This window comes from Rattus norvegicus, chromosome 11, assembly GCF_036323735.1.
Source record: "Rattus norvegicus strain BN/NHsdMcwi chromosome 11, GRCr8, whole genome shotgun sequence".
NCBI classification, from domain to species: domain Eukaryota; kingdom Metazoa; phylum Chordata; class Mammalia; order Rodentia; family Muridae; genus Rattus; species Rattus norvegicus.
This window is the reverse complement of record NC_086029.1, coordinates 65,829,662-65,847,558: the sequence shown is the minus strand read 5'-3', so window position 1 is coordinate 65,847,558 and position 17,897 is coordinate 65,829,662. Positions and strand designations below refer to the sequence as shown.

The 17,897-nt window shown below is 41.4% G+C and overlaps 1 protein-coding gene across 1 annotated transcript in view; it reads left to right on the top strand.

Moving 5' to 3' along the window:
* Positions 1-301: 301 nt before the first annotated feature.
* Morc1 (MORC family CW-type zinc finger 1) overlaps positions 302-17,897 on the top strand; it is a 205,472-nt gene continuing 187,876 nt past the window's right edge. Inside the window, exons 1-4 of the mRNA NM_001172090.1 lie at positions 302-452; positions 8,323-8,376; positions 13,272-13,306; positions 17,310-17,378. Of these exons, the coding sequence (NP_001165561.1) occupies positions 391-452; positions 8,323-8,376; positions 13,272-13,306; positions 17,310-17,378 (220 nt within the window). The 5' untranslated portion in view covers positions 302-390. The remainder of the gene's footprint in view (positions 453-8,322; positions 8,377-13,271; positions 13,307-17,309; positions 17,379-17,897) is intronic.

The window sequence follows — 17,897 nt, the reverse complement described above, 5'->3', positions numbered from 1 at the left end:
GGATTTAAATAGTGAGCGCCAGGAGACTCAGGACAGTGGAGAGAGATGCTGTCTCAAACAAACACAACAGAAACAAAACAAAGTAACAACAACAATAAAACCAAAATGGGAATCTTTCAGAGAGGAGCCACATTGCAGGGTGAACTTCCACGCTGAGGACACCAGGGGGCGAATGTGTCTGTTGAGCTCCTGCTCTGCCTGTCAACTAGGGCGTGGGCGTGCGTGTAGGCGTGGGCGTGGGTGTAGGCGTGGGCGTGGGTGTAGGCGTGGGCGTGGAAGTAGGCGTGGGTGTGGATGTAGGCGTGGTCGTGGATGTAGGTGTGGACGTGGGCCAACAGTTTCCGATTAGGCATCAGGCTCTTCTGGTGTCCTCAGGTCGAGCTTGAAGACATGGACAAGTATGCCTTGCTGCAGAGGGCAAAACTGCATCTGGATTTCATCCACGCAAACTCGTGAGTTTCCAGAGGGGTTGGAATGTACCGGATAGTTTCAGACCACGTGCTACCACTATATTGGAAAACAAAAGCTGCTTTAACAATGTATTTATGCTGCGTGTGAGCACTTAGTAGGGGAGTAATAACTCTCTATACCTGAGGACAGACTGAGTAATTTTGATGCTCTTCAGTTAAAGCCAAGTGGAAAGATGGTCCCATGTTTATCATGTAACAGATGTGAATATTGACCAGCAGATTAGAAAGCTTACTCCCCATCCTTTCTATTCTTACTCAGACACTCTGCAAGACACTGTAAAAAAAAATTACAGAGTAATTCGCTTGTGTAGATTTCAACAGCTGTGGGCAGTAATCCAGTACTTTTCCTTCTTGTGCTAAGTCAGATGCGTATGGTGTCTTCTTACTAGCTATTATGGTGTCAGACTAGAGAGAAGACAAGGCACTAAAGAGCACTGGCTGCTCTTCCAGAGGACTGGGGTTCCATTTGAAGCACCCACAGGGCGACTCACAAACCTCTGTAACTCCTAACACCATCTTCTGGCCTCCCAGGGTACAAGGCATCCACTGTGGTACTCAGAGGTACCTATATCAAAACACCCTTGCGCACAAAATTGAAAATAGAAAAGAAATTGTACAGTTCTTAACTATGACAATTGACAAAGATTCCCCAAGTGCATCTTTAAAATTTGGGTTAACACAGAACCACAAATGAAGACAATAGTCTGTGTTGATATATCTTCATCTCTTCTATTCATATATGCCTGTGGAAAAGTTGATGGGACAGAGTAAGAGATGAACTAGGATAATAATACAGACCACTTACGACCATACACCATGATGAGGCAAATAAAGCAAGGTCATGATCTTGCTTAGATGGCTACACCACTTAAACTATGGACAGCTTATTTCTGAAACTTTACGATTAATATTTTTGGTGTGATACAAAAGGTAATAAAAGTCCACAGAAAGTAAAACCAGAGATTAGAAAAGGCTACCACAGTCAGATTGCAGTGACTGAATTTTTTTGTGTGCCATTTGTCACCTGGAGTTTGGCACAGCAATGACCTGCCATTCATGTGGTGTGTTGGTGTTTAGGAATTACATGTAATTTGTGTTTACACAGAGTACCAACTGATAGGATGGATGGAGCAAGTTTTAACCACAGGAATGGAAGTGTATGGAAATCCAGGGAAGGGTTGTCATATTCTGTAGGTCACTCTGAGATTCTGAGGTAACAGAGGAGGACAGGCTGTGCCAAGCAGATATGTGCCTGCCATGGAGAGTGGTTTTAAGCTGGAAGGATGGGACATCTCAACTTCTAAACTTTTTGCTTGACATTTGAAATAGGGTTTTGTTGTGTAACCCAGAGTGATCTCAAACTTCAAAATCTTCTGACTTAGCCTCTCACATTCTGGGATTGCTGTCTATATTCTATATTCGGTCTCTACACCCTAAATCATAATTAAGCTCATGTTTTCTCTAAGACACTCAACATTCTTTCCATCCTTTCTGCCATTGACTTCAGCCCAAGCCAACATTATCTCTCTGGTGAACCACCCTCCATACAGCCTCTTCACTGGTGCTGTGTTTCCTACCCCAGATCCTCCCAGGCCCATGTATTCTGAAGCTTCCAGGCTGAAAGTGAACCAGCTAGAAAGGCCATTCATCAAAAAAAATTACAGTATTTTCCACTTGCTCTTTGGCCTGTACAAACCCTTCTCCACTGGGGCAGGAATTCCTAAATGACCCAGACATGCCTTTACTTTAGCCGGTTCTCTGTATCCATCAAACATTTAGTATGGTCTCAATCACTTTCCTGCTTTGAGATCTTTACTTGTTTGGTGAGTTTCCACCCTGGCCCTTCAAAAGGACAGAGTTCTCCTGTGCAAGGGCGAGAGGAGATATGAGTGTCAGAGTCATTCTTGTTATTAGTATGAAGATAGCCATACCTAGATTATGACTTGAATTCCAAGAAGGAAAGATCCTATCTATACACAGGAGGACATGGCAAATGTTTATAAAAATATCATGAGTGAGCTAGCACGGAAAAATCACATAAAAGTTAGGGTTGGAAGTTTTACACTTTGAGGAGTCAGGGACATAGCTTAGTGTTAGAATGTTTGCCTAGAATTATTGTGAATTACTGGTGGGTTGGTTATGTGTTACAGTTTGATTAAAAATTAAAATAATATAGACAAAAATACATATTTATAATTTGTATGTATGTGTGTGTCTTCCATGTGTGTCCATGGAGGTCAGAAGAGGGTGTTAGACCCTGTGGAACTAGAATTACTGGCAATTATAGCACCCAGTTTGGATGCTGGGAACGGAATTCAAACTCAGATCTTTTAGTCTAAAGAATGACAAATGCCTTGAACCACAGCACTGTATCTCCAGTCCCAGCATTTTAATTTTAATTTTAAATTCACTGGAAAGGCTTGTGCTTTGAAGTAATGATTTTTTTAGATCATATCTTTTATTTAAAACAATGTTTTATATTTTTATACTAGTTTCCTTCAGCGAAGGACAGCTGTTAACAGGATAATTTTGGTGATTTAAAAAACTAATTTAAAAATAGCTTACAGAATACTGAGTTAAATAAGATGTTTTATACACATATGTCATTGTACTTTGCTTATATGTCCCCCCCCCCAATATACTCTCTAGTCTTCCTGCCTCCTTTTTGTTGGTCCTCCTGTACTGCCATTTATACTGTACACACGAAGGAAACACTTGAAATTTCTCTTGTCTTTAGCCTCCTTCACTCTCTCATTCTTCCTTTGCTAGTATTTATTTTTTCTTTATTGAATATTTTTATTTACATTTCAAATGTTATTCCCTTTCCCGGTTTCCAGGACATAAGCCTCCTATCCCATCCCCCCCCCTTCTTCTATAAGGGTGTTCTTAAAAGGGGGAACAAAAATATTCATAGGTGGGGCTATGGAGGCAAAGTTTGGATCAGAGACTGATGAAACGGCCATTCAGAGCCTGCTAGTACTTATTTTTAAATAAATTAGAAAATTTAAAGAACAGACTCAAAAGTCCTTAGCATCTGAATTTGAAGTTAAATTTGGCTTATGTATGTGTATTTTGTTTTCTTTTTAATTTTATTAAACTTTAATGTTAATTCTTTGAACATCAATGCTCCTAGACTTCACTTCTTGGTGAATTAATTTTTTTTAATTTATTTAATACTTACTAATAATTCTTTGGTTTCCGGGCAAACATCCCCCTCCTCCCTCCCCTTCCTTATGGGTGTTCCCCTCCCAACCCTCCCCCCATTGCCGCCCTCCCCCCAACAGTCTAGTTCACTGGGGGTTCAGTCTTAGCAGGACCCCGGGCTTCCCCTTCCACTGGTGCTCTTACTAGGATATTCATTGCTACCTATGAGGTCAGAGTCCAGGGTCAGTCCATGTATAGTCTTTAGATAGTGGCTTAGTCCCTGGAAGCTCTGGTTGCTTGGCATTGTTGTACACATGGGGTCTCGAGCCCCTTCAAGCTCTTCCAGTTCTTTCTCTGATTCCTTCAACGGGGGTCCTATTCTTAGTTCAGTGGTTTGCTGCTGGCATTCGCCTCTGTATTTGGTGTATTCTGGCTGTGTCTCTCAGGAGCGATCTACATCCGGCTCCTGTCGGTCTGCACTTCTTTGCTTCATCCATCTTGTCTAATTGGGTGGCTGTATAAGTATGGGCCACATGTGGGGCAGGCTCTGAATGGGTGTTCCTTCAGTCTCTGTTTTAATCTTTGCCTCTCTATTCCCTGCCAAGGGTATTCTTGTTCCCCTTTTAGAGAAGGACTGAAGCATTCACATTTTGATCATCCGTCTTGAGTTTCATTTGTTCTAGGGATCTAGGGTAATTCAAGCATTTGGGCTAATAGCCACTTATCAGTGAGTGCATACCATGTATGTCTTTCTGTGATTGGGTTAGCTCACTCAGGATGATATTTTCCAGTTCCAACCATTTGCCTACAAATTTCATAAAGCCATTGTTTTTGATAGCTGAGTAATATTCCATTGTGTAGATGTACCACATTTTCTGTATCCATTCCTCTGCTGAAGGGCATCTGGGTTCTTTCCAGCTTCTGGCTATTATAAATAAGGCTGCTATGAACATAGTGGAGCACGTGTCTTTTTTATAGGTTGGGGCATCTTTTGGGTATATGCCCAAGAGAGGTATAGCTGGATCCTCAGGCAGTTCAATGTCCAATTTTCTGAGGAACCTCCAGACTGATTTCCAGAACGGTTGTACCAGTCTGCAATCCCACCAACAATGGAGGAGTGTTCCTCTTTCTCCGCATCCTCGCCAGCATCTGCTGTCACCTGAGTTTTTGATCTTAGCCATTCTCACTGGTGTGAGGTGAAATCTCAGGGTTGTTTTGATTTGCATTTCCCTTATGACTAAAGATGTTGAACATTTCTTTAGGTGTTTCTCAGCCATTCGGCATTCCTCAGCTGTGAATTGTTTGTTTAGCTCTGAACCCCATTTTTTAATAGGGTTATTTGTCTCCCTGTGGTCTAACTTCTTGAGTTCTTTGTATATTTTGGATATAGGCCTCTATCTGTTGTAGGATTGGTAAAGATCTTTTCCCAATCTGTTGGTTGCCGTTTTGTCCTAACCACAGTGTCCTTTGCCTTACAGAAGCTTTGCAGTTTTATGAGATCCCATTTGTCGATTCTTGATCTTAGAGCATAAGCTATTGGTGTTTTGTTCAGGAAATTTTTTCCAGTGCCCATGTGTTCCAGATGCTTCCCTCGTTTTTCTTCTATTAGTTTGAGTGTGTCTGGTTTGCTGTGGAGGTCCTTGATCCACTTGGACTTAAGCTTTGTACAGGGTGATAAGCATGGATCGATCTGCATTCTTCTACATGTTGCCCTCCAGTTGAACCAGCACCATTTGCTGAAAATGCTATCTTTTTTCCATTGGATGGTTTTGGCTCCTTTGTCAAAAATCAAGTGACCATAGGTGTGTGGGTTCATTTCTGGGTCTTCAATTCTATTCCATTGGTCTATCTGTCTGTCTCTGTACCAATACCATGCAGTTTTTATCACTATTGCTCTGTAATACTGCTTGAGTTCAGGGATAGTGATTCCCCCTGAAGTCCTTTTATTGTTGAGGATAGTTTTAGCTATCCTGGGTTTTTTGTTATTCCAGATGAATTTGCAAATTGTTCTGTCTATCTCTTTGAAGAATTGGATTGGCATTTTGATGGGGATTGCATTGAATGTGTAGATTGCTTTTGGTAAAATGGCCATTTTTACTATATTAATCCTGCCGTATTTTGTTTTCTTTGAGACAAGGTTTCTTTATTTAGCCCTGGCTGTCCTAGAATTCACTTTGTAGACTAGGCTGTCCACTTGCTTATGCCTTCTGAGTTCTGGGATTAAAGGCATGCACCACCACTGCCTGGCATGTATATTTTATTAAATGCATTTAAACTAAGGTGCTGCCCAAGACTTGAAGTTTCCAATAATTTATTTATTCACTTTATATCCCATTGTCAGTCCTCCCTCTTCCCCATCCTTCTTTACACAGCCTCCATTCCTTCCCTTTTGCTCTGAGAAAAGAGAGCTCCCCTTGGGTATCACTCCACCCTGGCATATCAAATCACTGTGGGACTAGGCACATCCTCTCCCATTGAAGCCAGACAAGGCAACTCAATTTAGGGAATGGGATCCACAGGCAGGCAACAGATTCAGGTACAGGCCCTGCTAAAGTTACTGAGGGACCTACATGAAGACCAAGCTGCCCATCTGCTACATATGGAGGGAAGATGGGTCCAGTCATGCTTGCTTATTGGTTGTAGTTCAATTTCTTGCAGGCCCCAAAGGTTCAGGTTAGTTGACTCTGTTAGTCTTCCTGTGGAGTCCCTGTCTCATTTGGTTCCCTCAATTCTTCCCCGACTCTTCCACAAGATTCTCCAAGCTCTGTCTTATGTTTGGCTGTGCGTTTCTGTATCTGTTTCCATCATCTGTTGGGTGGAGCTCTCAGAGGATGGTCGTGCTAGGTTCCTGTTTGCAAGCATAGCAGAGTATCATTAACAGTGGCAGGAATTGGTGCTTGCCCGTGGGATGGGTCTCAAGTTAGGCTGGTTACTGGTTGGCCATTCTTCAGTCTCTGCTCCTTCTTTGTCCCTGCACACCTTGTAGGCAGGATGCATTTTGGGTTGAAGGTTTTGCGGGTGAGTTGGTGTACTTATCCCTCCACTGGGAGTCTTGCCTGGCTATAGGAGATGGACACTTCAGGATCCATCTCCCCTACTGCTAGAAGTCTCAGCTACAGTCACCCCTATAGACTCCCTGAGACTTCCTCCCTCTTCCCAGGTCTCTGGCACTTCCTAGAAATGCTCCCCAAATTTTCGTTTTCTCTCCCTCAGCCTGAAGTTTTAAAGCAATTCAGTGGTGCTTTTTCCCCTTGTATGAATGCACTGTGGTGTCTGTGTGTCCACATCAGGAAATGGAAAGCAAGCATCTGATCCTGAGGGGAGTCTGATATCATTCACAGATCACTGTTCCCTGCAAGTATTAGAAGTGGGGAACACAGAGAAAGGCCAACCGCCATATTCTTGAAAGATTATGGCATTAGGGCTCAGGAGAGAGTTCAAGGCATCTGGGAAGCTCACTCACAAATGCCTTTCCAACTTTGGGAAGGCTTCACACAAAATTATAGACAGTGGGGGTGAACAGGGTGCCTGCTAATTTCTGTATCCACAGGTTTTTAGTATTCTTCAAGAATGATTTGTTTCAAAGTTCTATTAATTATTAATTTTAAGAAAAAACCCACTTAATCATATTTATGAGGTATATTTAAGAGATCAAAGTGATTTGTAGCAATAGTAAGTTCCATGGAATCTCCCTTTTACTAAGGTATTTTGGTAAAACATGTTTATAGAGCAAAATATAACCATACATATGTATGAAAATTGTGCAATGAAGCCAATTTCTTTGTCTGCTAACAAAATATTAACAAAGAAACAAACTAAGAGGCTAGAGAGATGACTCAGCAGTTAGGAACACTGGCTGCTGTTTCAGAGGTCCCTGGTTCAATTCCTAGCATCCACATGGTAGTTCACAGCCATCTCTAACTCCAGTTCTAGGGAATGACATATTCTCTTCTGGTCTCTCTAGGAATCAGGAGTTCACATGGAGCACACACTTACATACAAACAAAGGCTCATACATATAAAAATATAAACAGATATATCTTTAAATGATAAGCCAGGCAGTGGTAGCACATGCTTTTAATCCCAGCACTGAGGAGACAGAGGCAGGTGGATCTCTGTGTTTGAGGTCAGCCTTCTCTCTAGAGTGAGTTTCAGGATATCCAGAGCTATTTAGAGAAACTGTATCTCAGAAAACAAAACCAAAACCAACCAAACAAACAAACTCCAACCAACCAATCAAAAACTAAACAATGACGACCACGACAACAAACCCAAAGAAGCCCACAAATAAACAAAAACCAAAAATAAAACCCACAAAAAACTTAAATAAAATTAACTGAAAAATGTGTTCTTCCTTTAGCTTTACAATATATAGGATCTATGTCAGGGTCTTAGCAAGTAGTTTTTAAAACTAACTTTGATTAAAATATAATTCATCATATGCATGTTACACACTTATACATATTATATATATTAGGTAAATATCACTATCGCCTATGTCTTTTTCAAGCATCCTCAGTGTCAGTTATCCCTCCTCCCTCCTTCTCCTTATGTATTTTTCTTCCTCCCCGTCCATAATCAAATCCCTCCCTCATCCCCTCTTATCTGGTGAGCTGTTTAGAGCTGCAGAAGATTTGACTGTATCTGAAACCTTACTCTGATTACATACTTGCCTCACCTCTTCCTTCTCCCTTTATTTCCTCATCAGCACAACTCACAGTTTCCTCTTTGGAGCACTGGCTGAGTTGCTGGACAATGCAAGGTAAGATGTATCTGTAAACAAAGATCATTGGGGAAATTTCCAGACACAAATATAGTCTATTTATATTTGAAATAAAACTATAATACTAAAATAATAAAGAAATAAAAGGTAGACAGGACTATTCCCTAAGGGGTTGAAGGAGTGTTGCTGTTGTTGTTGCTGTTGTTGTTGTTGTTGTTGTTGTTGTTGTTGTTTTAACTGTAGATACAAGATAGAGCATAGACAGAGGCCCAGATATCTGTTAGGGTTCAGAATGAACATGACTGACAGATTAAAAGGAGAAGAGAAAGGTACCAGGAGCCAAAGAGACCAGGAGTAACAAGAGACAGGCAGAGCCCCAAATAGCTAGGTTATATAGCAAAGAGAAGCTGGGGGTGGGGGGAGGCAGTACGGCCCCTGAGCTTGGGAGTTGAGAGTAGGGTCCAGGTCATGCCAGGCAGGAGGACCTTATAACAGGGAGGGAGGCTGGCAGCCAGAGTCTGCCTGGGTAAGTTAATAGGCACTTCAGTTAGGCATTTGTCCAGGGTTTGAGGCCTAAGAGCTATTATCTCCTATCTGGAATATACTGGAATTTATTTTCCTACACATTCCAAGTATAGACGAAATGAGAGCATTCCACACCTTTACTTAATTTGTGGTGTCACATCTGCAGCTCTAGGATCCTGGCTATCTGCTTTTCTATTAGCAGTTATGTGAAAGCAGCCCATTCAGCTGTTTGTTGAATTAAATATCAGTGCTCACTGTGTCTTAATGCTCCTGAAGTTGTCTTTGAAGCCAGTTGTACTAACCAGTAGCTGTTGCTTATCTCTTCCTGTATGCCATGTGTTTACACACACACACACACACACACACACACACACACACACACACACACACACACACACCTCAACTTGTCCTAGTTCTCTTTCTGTTGTCGTGACAAAGCACTGACCAAAAGCAACTTGAGGGGAAACAGGGTTTATTTGGCTTCTGCTTCCAAATCACAAGTCATCACTGCAGGAAGCATAGGCAGGAAGCAAGAGGTAGGAAGTGAAGCAGAGACCATGGAGAAGTGCTGTTTCCTGGCTTACTCTGATGGTTGTTTTTAGATGACAGAAGTTCATCAGCTAGGGATGTACTAGTCATCAAGAAATATCCTCGACATCTCACAGGCCTCTTTGATAGAAGAAGTTCCCTGACTAAGGCTCCCTCTTCCCAGGCATGTCAAGTTGACAACCGTGCCCTGACATCACATAACTCACGTGTCTCTTCAGTGTCACTCTGAGGTGGGGGTCATTATACCATCTCCAGACACATAGACTTGGCGTACAGAGAGACTAGGTGCTTTATTAAAAGTTATGCAAAGTTATTCAGTTGCTCCGTGCTAAAAGTAATTCAATAGCCATGTGGCTATAGAAGCCAGTACCACATGTTACTAAGTCTGATGAAGGTAACGAGGCTTAAGTATCCTCTTTAGGGATTTTTTTTTTTCGGAGCTGGGGACTGAACCCAGGGCCTTGCGCATGCTAGGCAAGCGCCTCTTTAGGGATTTAAGATTCAGCCCGTAGTGTGTTTTGGAAGACTTGAGAAAGATTAGTTTTGGTTTGTTTTGATTGTTTCCTATCAGACATGTTCTGACATCAAAATACAGCACAGTCTGCCTCAGGTTTCCCCTGTAGGATTGGCTTCAAGTTCATGATTTCTTGCTCCCCCAACCTCCCAAGTTTTGGTATTGTGGGAACACACCACCATACCTAACTCAGACCTCCATGTCTCAGCTCAGTTGAATACTGACTTGTTTATATTTCTATTCTCTGTTGAAAAGCACTTACTTTCTTTGCAGCAAGAGAAGTCTAGCCAAGAAACACCCTGTAGTTTTCAGATGAAGGCTCTTAATGGGGGAGCTACATTTCCCATCACTAGTTGATAACATCAGATTCTTGAGATTGCCTCTCATTTCGACCCTTAGAAGTAAGATGACCTCGTGAGAGCACATATAGAGTATAGTAATTAGCTAACATCCTAGGAACTCCTCCAAGCACCAAGAAGGGAATAAGACGCTAGCACTTTTTTTTTAAATTCTCTTTCTGTAAGTTAGAAAATAATAAATCATTCAATCTAGGAACAATGAATTCAAGTCTGGAGCTATGAGGGATGGGGCCAGGACCGAGGATCACCATGGTTGGTTTCTCTGTAGTTTGGGGTAACTGCTGCTCCTACAAGGATTCCCCAGATACCCCTAGATTCTGGCTGCTTCTGAACACGCCATTTTCAGGAGCTTCATTATCTCTGACTCTGAAAGAACACATTTGTCTGAATTGCCAGGTTTCTCTTTTCCTGTATTTCACATATTTGTTAGAGTGAGAAGGGTAGTTAAAAACAGGATGAAGCAGGAAGGGTTCCGGGAGAATAGCTTTACACTGCAGAGGATGGTCAAGGTGACTGGGGAATGGAAGACTGACTTGGCCTGAGGCAGGAGGGAGAAGATGGAGAAAACAGTTTTCCGGGTTGCATTTGTGAAACTCCAACTCCAGCACATCTCTTGTTTGCACTGAGTCTGGAAAGAAAAGGAAGATAGGGTTCAAGCAGTAAAAGGCAGGCTGCGGGTGCGGAGGGGGGCTTGTTCAATAAAGGACATGCCTTGTGAGCACAAGGATCCCAGAGGTCACAGTATGGGGCAGTTGTAACTCCAGTGTGGGGAGGTGGAGGCAGCGGGATTCCCATGCTCACTGGCTGGCCCATCTATTCTAATTAGAATATTGGCGGTGAGATTTTTTTCTTGAAAGGATGAATAGTATTATTGAGAAGACGTGAGATTTCCTCCAATCTCTACATGCTGTTGTTACCCACATGAACATGCACGGTCTCTCCCTTCCTCTGCCTCTCCCCTCCCCTTCCCTCTTCCTCTCTACCCAATCCTTCTTCCTCTCCCTCCCTGTCCCTCCCTATCTCCTCTCTCATGTCTCCTACTTTCCCTGATGTAATGGGAAAAGTGACATGTGGCAGGCATCTTCATAGGACTAGACCGCTCCTTCTGCCTTGCTTTATGTCTCTGTTGCCCCCGGGGAACACATTGGTCTTTTTTCTGTCTTTGGCAGACACTGATGTTTTTCACCCTTGTTTAGATGCTGATATTAAACATCAAAAGAAAATGTACATTTAATATTTTATTTAAGCTGCTCAGTTGGTCTGAAGGATTTTGTAAAACTTCCCTATTACTCTAATAAATAATTTTGCATTATATTCGAACTTTAATGATTCTGTGTAGAGAAGAGGAAGGAAGGGTGGCAACATAGAAAGCAGTGCTGGAGGGGTGGCTAGTGCTGTGGTGATACAAAGAGAACATTTCCTGGGCTGAAGCAGAAATGCTACATAAAGCATCCAGTGAGCAGTCTGCATAAACTGACTGTTTCTTTAAAACTATTAGTCTCTGTTGGGAGCATGGCTCAGTGATAGCATATTTGTTCTCATGTGCCTGGCCTTTTATTAGATGTCTAACACACAAGAAAAACAAACAACAAACAAACAAACCTAGCAAACATTTAACCAGTCCAATGGTATTTACTGAGCACCTGATGTGTTCACGGTTCTCAGCGAAAGGCACACCTGTACAGTGCAAGTATTGACAGCCACAGACAGGATTGCAGTGAGGACTAGAGGAGACTACAGTCCTTGTCCCACTCAGTGCTTGTTTTATATATGGGAAACAATTAAGAAAATGGCTGAAAGAAATTGCAGAGTTTGTATGTCATGAGAGCCTTAAGGTATTTTTAGCTACAGGAAACAGCAAAGGCGGGGTTCTCTACCAGGCTGGCAGACTGAGTGCAGTGTGCTTCTCTCAGTTTATTTGGTATAGTACTCCCTCTCCCTCTCTGACTGTTGCATCTGTACTGAGCTGATGCAGCCCCAACCCTCCCTCAGACTCTCTTTTCCTTTTGCACACATCCTTTGCCATCAGCTGAGAGAACCTGTCCCTCCTTGTCAGCCTGTCTTCTCTTACACCCGATATGGAAGCCAGGATTTGGGGCCCTTCCTCTTTTGCTTTAGAGATTTTTTACTTCCACAAATCTTGAAATACAAGAAATAGCTATGAATTTACAAAGCTGAGAAAATATGGGGAGAAAAAAAGAACAACAACAAGAAGAAGTCACTGTTAATCTCTTCTCATAGAGCAGCAATCAGAATGTTTTTTGTGACCAGAAAATAGATTTGTCTCTGAAGGTTGTCCAGCATCTGTTGAAATTGTTTAGTTCTGCTGGTGAAGGGCTAAGAAAACCATACTCAGTGCTTCAGTGAACAAGTTCAATTGGGTTCTAATAAAACTTTATTTATAAAGACTGGGTCCCCAGGCCTTAGTTTACCTTTACAGGAAAATCTTCTGTTGACATATTGAGGGGTGGGTGAAGCATTTTCCTAGCATAAATGAGGCCTGGGCCCTCATCCCCACCATTTCAAAGGAAAACATTTCATTTGAACATGTATATAATAGATGCCTTTAAAAATATGGTCATATGGTACAAATGGCATAATAATTTCTCTTTTTTTTCAGTTTTTGAACTGGAATATGTCGTGAAAAATCATCCGATTGCTTTTTATTCTTCTCTATGAAGTTTTAAAATACAAATACTATATTTATGTGCATTTGAACCTTTTCTTATAACTACCACTAAATTCCATATCCAGTCTTTTAAGGTTCTAAGTTTTAGCTTTTGTAATATTCATAAATTATGGGTGGTGACAATTCTTTGTACATAAATGTACAATGAACCATCGTAGAAGTTTACCTTAAGTGATTTATGATTTCTGTATTGATATCTGACAATAGGTTATACCTCACGTAAGCTATGGAGATTAATGTTATTTTTAAAACACTTTTTCCCCCCTGTGAATTAATGTTATTTTTGTATTGTTTCCAGAGATGCTGGGGCTGTAAGACTCGATGTGTTTTCAGGTGAGCACACATTTTCTTTCTTTCTTTCTTTTTCTTCTAAGGAAAAGCTTGTAGCCACTTTAGTATTATTTTACTTCATCAAATCACACCACATTCTGTAGCTTTTTAATGTAGCCTAAGTGCTTTGTGAACACTGTGATCGTGGGGAGGCAGATTGAGAAATGTATACTCGAGGGTCAAATTGCTCACTCACTGGAGGGCCCGTTTTCAAAATGATGTCTTCTGGGGTTTCATGAATACCTCTGAGTGATTTGGGGCCATGAATTTGTTTGCCATGAGAAGCAGTTTTATTTTAAAAAATAGCATTATGGTAATAGTTACTCATAATTAAGCATATATCATTTCTGACTTATTGGAGTCTTAAAAATGCATAAGTGACTATGTGGTGCAGATAATTGTGCTACTAAGCGCAAACCAAGTCTGCTGTCTTTATTGACTTCATTTGTGGTCCCTCAGTGTCTTGCGTGCTTATTAGTTAGTCTTGGTAGATTACTATGCTAACAACATGAGTTTCTGAGATGAAGTTAATACTGCCTTCCTGCACCAACACAGCCATCCATCCCACGAGAGGGATTATTAGCCACGATGTGATTCTGTCTTGGAGAAAAATGCATCTCCTACACTTCTCATGTCTGAACATGTCAAAAAATGAGGGCTTAGTGTTTATGCAATATGTAGACATTGAAATCCCAAGACATGGGACACAATAAGTGATACTCTCTTTGTTCATCCTGTTCACATTATGAAAAGTTGGAGAAATAAATGGACAAATGAGTCTCTGTCACGGAGACATAAGATAGGTTGTGTTGTTGTACTAGTTGGTTTTATGTGTCATGATGATTTGTGCAGGAATACAAATCCTGACTAAGGCAGGTGTGTAGTTTTGTTTTGTTTTTTTTTTGAGAGAGAGTAAATACACTACAAGTTTCACTAGCCTTAGATGGGAACATTACCGAATGACACAGAAGTATTAAAGCTTCTAGAAGCCTTAATACTAACTCATTGGAAAGGAAAGTAGACATCAGGCATGGGGAGGGTATGCGCTAGGCATTCAGTATGAGAAGATATTAAAGATTACTTCAGAGGATCTATTTGTGTGGCATTGTGGGCAAGTGAGGGTATGACAGAGGTTGGAGGTGGAGAGGTAGTAGAGAAGCATGGTTTGTGTACTGGCTGGTTTTGTGGGTCAACTTGACACAAGCTGGAGTTACCACAGAGAAAGGAGCCTCCCTTGAGAAAATGCTTCCATGAGATCAAGCTGTAAGGCCTTTGCTCAGCTAGTGATCAAGGGGGGAGGGCCAGCCCGTTGTGGGTGGTGCCATCCCTGGGCTGTTAGTCTTGAGTTCTATAAGAAAGCAAGCTGAGCAAGCCAGAGGAAGCAAACCACTAAGTAACATCCCTCCATGGCCTCTGCATCAGTTCTTGCTTCCTGAGCTGCTTGAGTTCCAGCTCTGATTTCCTTTGGTGATGAACAGCAAAGTGGAAGTGTAGGCTGATTAAACCCTTTCCTCCCCAACTTGCTTTTTGATCATGATGTTTTGTGCAGGAATAGAAACCCGGACTAAGAGTTTGTTATGTGGCTTGAATTTTTTTTTTCTCTTGAGAGCACTTAGAAGTCAGGACAGGATATTAGTAGGAGTGGTGACATGAACAGCTGACCAAAATCGGGCTACACACTGTGATTAGGGGAGGAAGTTAGGGAGCTGTGCTGCCATCTGGAAAATCCAAATCTTCTGAGTGAACTCAACACAGCACAATAGAGTAGCCTAATCTCAGAGGCAGTCAGAAGCAGAGGACATAGAGGGTTTGTATTCTGGTAAGGAAAGGGGGTAGAGGGTTTGATAGCCATGATATTTTGCCTTGTCCAAAGCCAAGTGCAAACAAGAAACACTAGAGAAGAAAATAGTCTTGTATATGATAGTGTTTGCTTAGGGAAATTCATAATTAACCGAAGATAGAAATCTGAGTACCCTATCTTCTAAAGAGAAATTTAGTTTGTTTTTCAATTATGTGTTTATGTATTCCTCTGTGTGTGTGGGTCTGTGCATATGAGTGAAGGTGCCTGAAGCATCCACAGATGAATGGAGAGCTGGAGTAACAGGCAATCATGAGCTGCCTGCTGTGGGTGCTGGGACCCAGATGTAGGCCCTCTGAAAGAACAGGTCTAAGCCACTGAAGCATCTCTCTACCCCCAGACTGATTGCTATAAGGAACTGTCATAAGGCTGTCTCCATGGGGATAATAGGGATGCCTAGATTTTTGAGGTCATATCTGTTTACCCCTAAGACCACTGTATGAATATGAATACATGTCTTCAATGCATCTATCTTGGGAATCTTGGTCTTTTAAAGATGTTTTGAAAGAAATGTAGTTTTGTGTCTGATGGCTTCTTATATATTATAAGTTATATTTTAAAATCTTCAATTTTAGCTATGGCTACTATATATTGCTGCTGAGGCTAAGTAACATCCTGACCCAAGTGTATCTTAGCTTTGGATGATGAATAGTAATGAGGAGTGGCTCTTAGCATGAGTGCAAAATCAAATGACGATGAATCCTCCCAGATTAGTTTTATGGTTTGAATGTGGCTTTTCCTCTGAAAGTTCCTGTCTTAGACACTTTGTTCTCTTTGGATGACCTTATGGGATGATGGGACTTTGACGTTCAAGCCAAGTGGGAGGTGATTAAAGCATTGGGGATCTCGACCTCCAAAGAGATTTCTGTTCTAATAAGTAAAGTATGATGAAATTTGACCCTCAGCTTCTGGCTTCCTGACTTTCCAGGTCTCACTCTGTCACACGCTCTTGTACTCATCCTTCCCACTGGCATGTGGTACCCCATGAAACCCTTATAGAGCTAAGCAGAAAATGGCACCATGCCCTTTGACCTGCAGAATCATGGGATAAATATTTTCCTCCTCACAAATTATCCCATGTCAAGTATTTTATTACAGTAACAAAAGTGGGTAAATACAACCAGGTGCATCTTTTAGATATTTGTTTTTTGGCTGTCTTGAGCATTGCCTCAATTATATCTGAATTCTATTTGAACTTTGAATACATAGCCTGATTTAAATATGCGAGAAAGGAAAAAACAGGATGTTATGATTGTCGGAGGACTAGCGCTGATAATGGTTATCAAGTGTGGAAGGAGGAAATATTTGGAGTACTGAATGTATTCTCTGTGTGAAATTTTTTCACACATATATCAAAATTAACTAAATTATATACTCTAAGCATATGTTATTTATTGTGCATATGTTATTGATTAGTTGCACTATTATCAAAAGAGGAAATGTGTCCTTTTTCATATCCAGCTGTTGAAATTATTGTCAGAGCCAGTTTATAGACTTGGCACTAAAATTAGTCTCATTAGTTTTAGTTACACCTCTAAAGTCTTAAATTGGAGATTAGATTATGTAATTTAATGGCATCTCTTCATCATCAAAATTGACTTCAAATGACTTACCCCTTTTCAGAAATCAAAAGCACCATCAAGAAGCAAATATTTGCTGCTACAAAGAAACACACACCAAAGGCTCTCAGAGGAATTAACTGCTTAGAAGGGAGCCTGATGAATTTAATAAGAACGGCTCTGATCTATTATCGAATTGCTGTTGTTGGAAGGGCATCAGGGATGGTCAGGTTGATAGAGAGAGCCCAGGGGTCACCTCTCACGGTTACTTTTTTACCCCTCCCAGGGGAAAATTACCTGAGGTTTAAAGGACCAATCTAGGACCTGGGCAGGGCTTGTCCTGCTAGATGCAGAACTTGTCCACCTGCGGTGCTGCATGTTAATTTAAATCTGTTTTGCTGTGCGATTGTTTCCCTCCTGCAGTGTCTTAGGAAGTTATAGCTAAGATTCCATTTGGAGCCCATCTCTATTCTGTACCTGGGGCCCCATGCCTGCCATGGAGGAGGGCAAATAATTATGGGAGCAGCACGATTTTCTGATGAACAAATTAAGCTCAATATTTATTAGGGGTAACTGCTTTCTCTTACAGTGGATAACGGAACACTGCAGGGAGGATTCATGTTGTGTTTCCTGGATGACGGATGTGGCATGAGCCCTGGTAAGTTAATTATCCAGATCCCTCACTGACTATGGAAGGATGCAGTGTGCAAACCCAGGAAATAAAAATAAATTGAACTATCTGTTCCAAACAGAGATATGGAGCAATTAGGGCAAATAGATTGCACACAACTTGCTTGGAAAAAGATTCTTTTTTTTTTTTTTTTTTTTTAGGTTTAAATATTCTAGCTGCAAACTAAATTCATCTTAACCACCTAAACCAAGACACAAAATGACTATACATACTACAGTCAGGGCACGTGAAAGACAGATCATACTGATTGTAAGACAAAATAACCCGGGAAGGAACAGAGTACAAAGTGGAACTGAACAGACTCGGAGCTCATCTTTTACCTCTCCGTTGCAGGAGCCCTGAGGCAGTTTCTAATGCCTGTAGGCTATCATTAATTTTCTGCATAACCTTGAGAAGAGAGGGTGTTTCTGCTTGTGGGTCTTTTTCCTCCTCTTCTTCAAAGGCTGAGTTTCTTTGACTGAATGTTCCCATCATAGCAAATACATC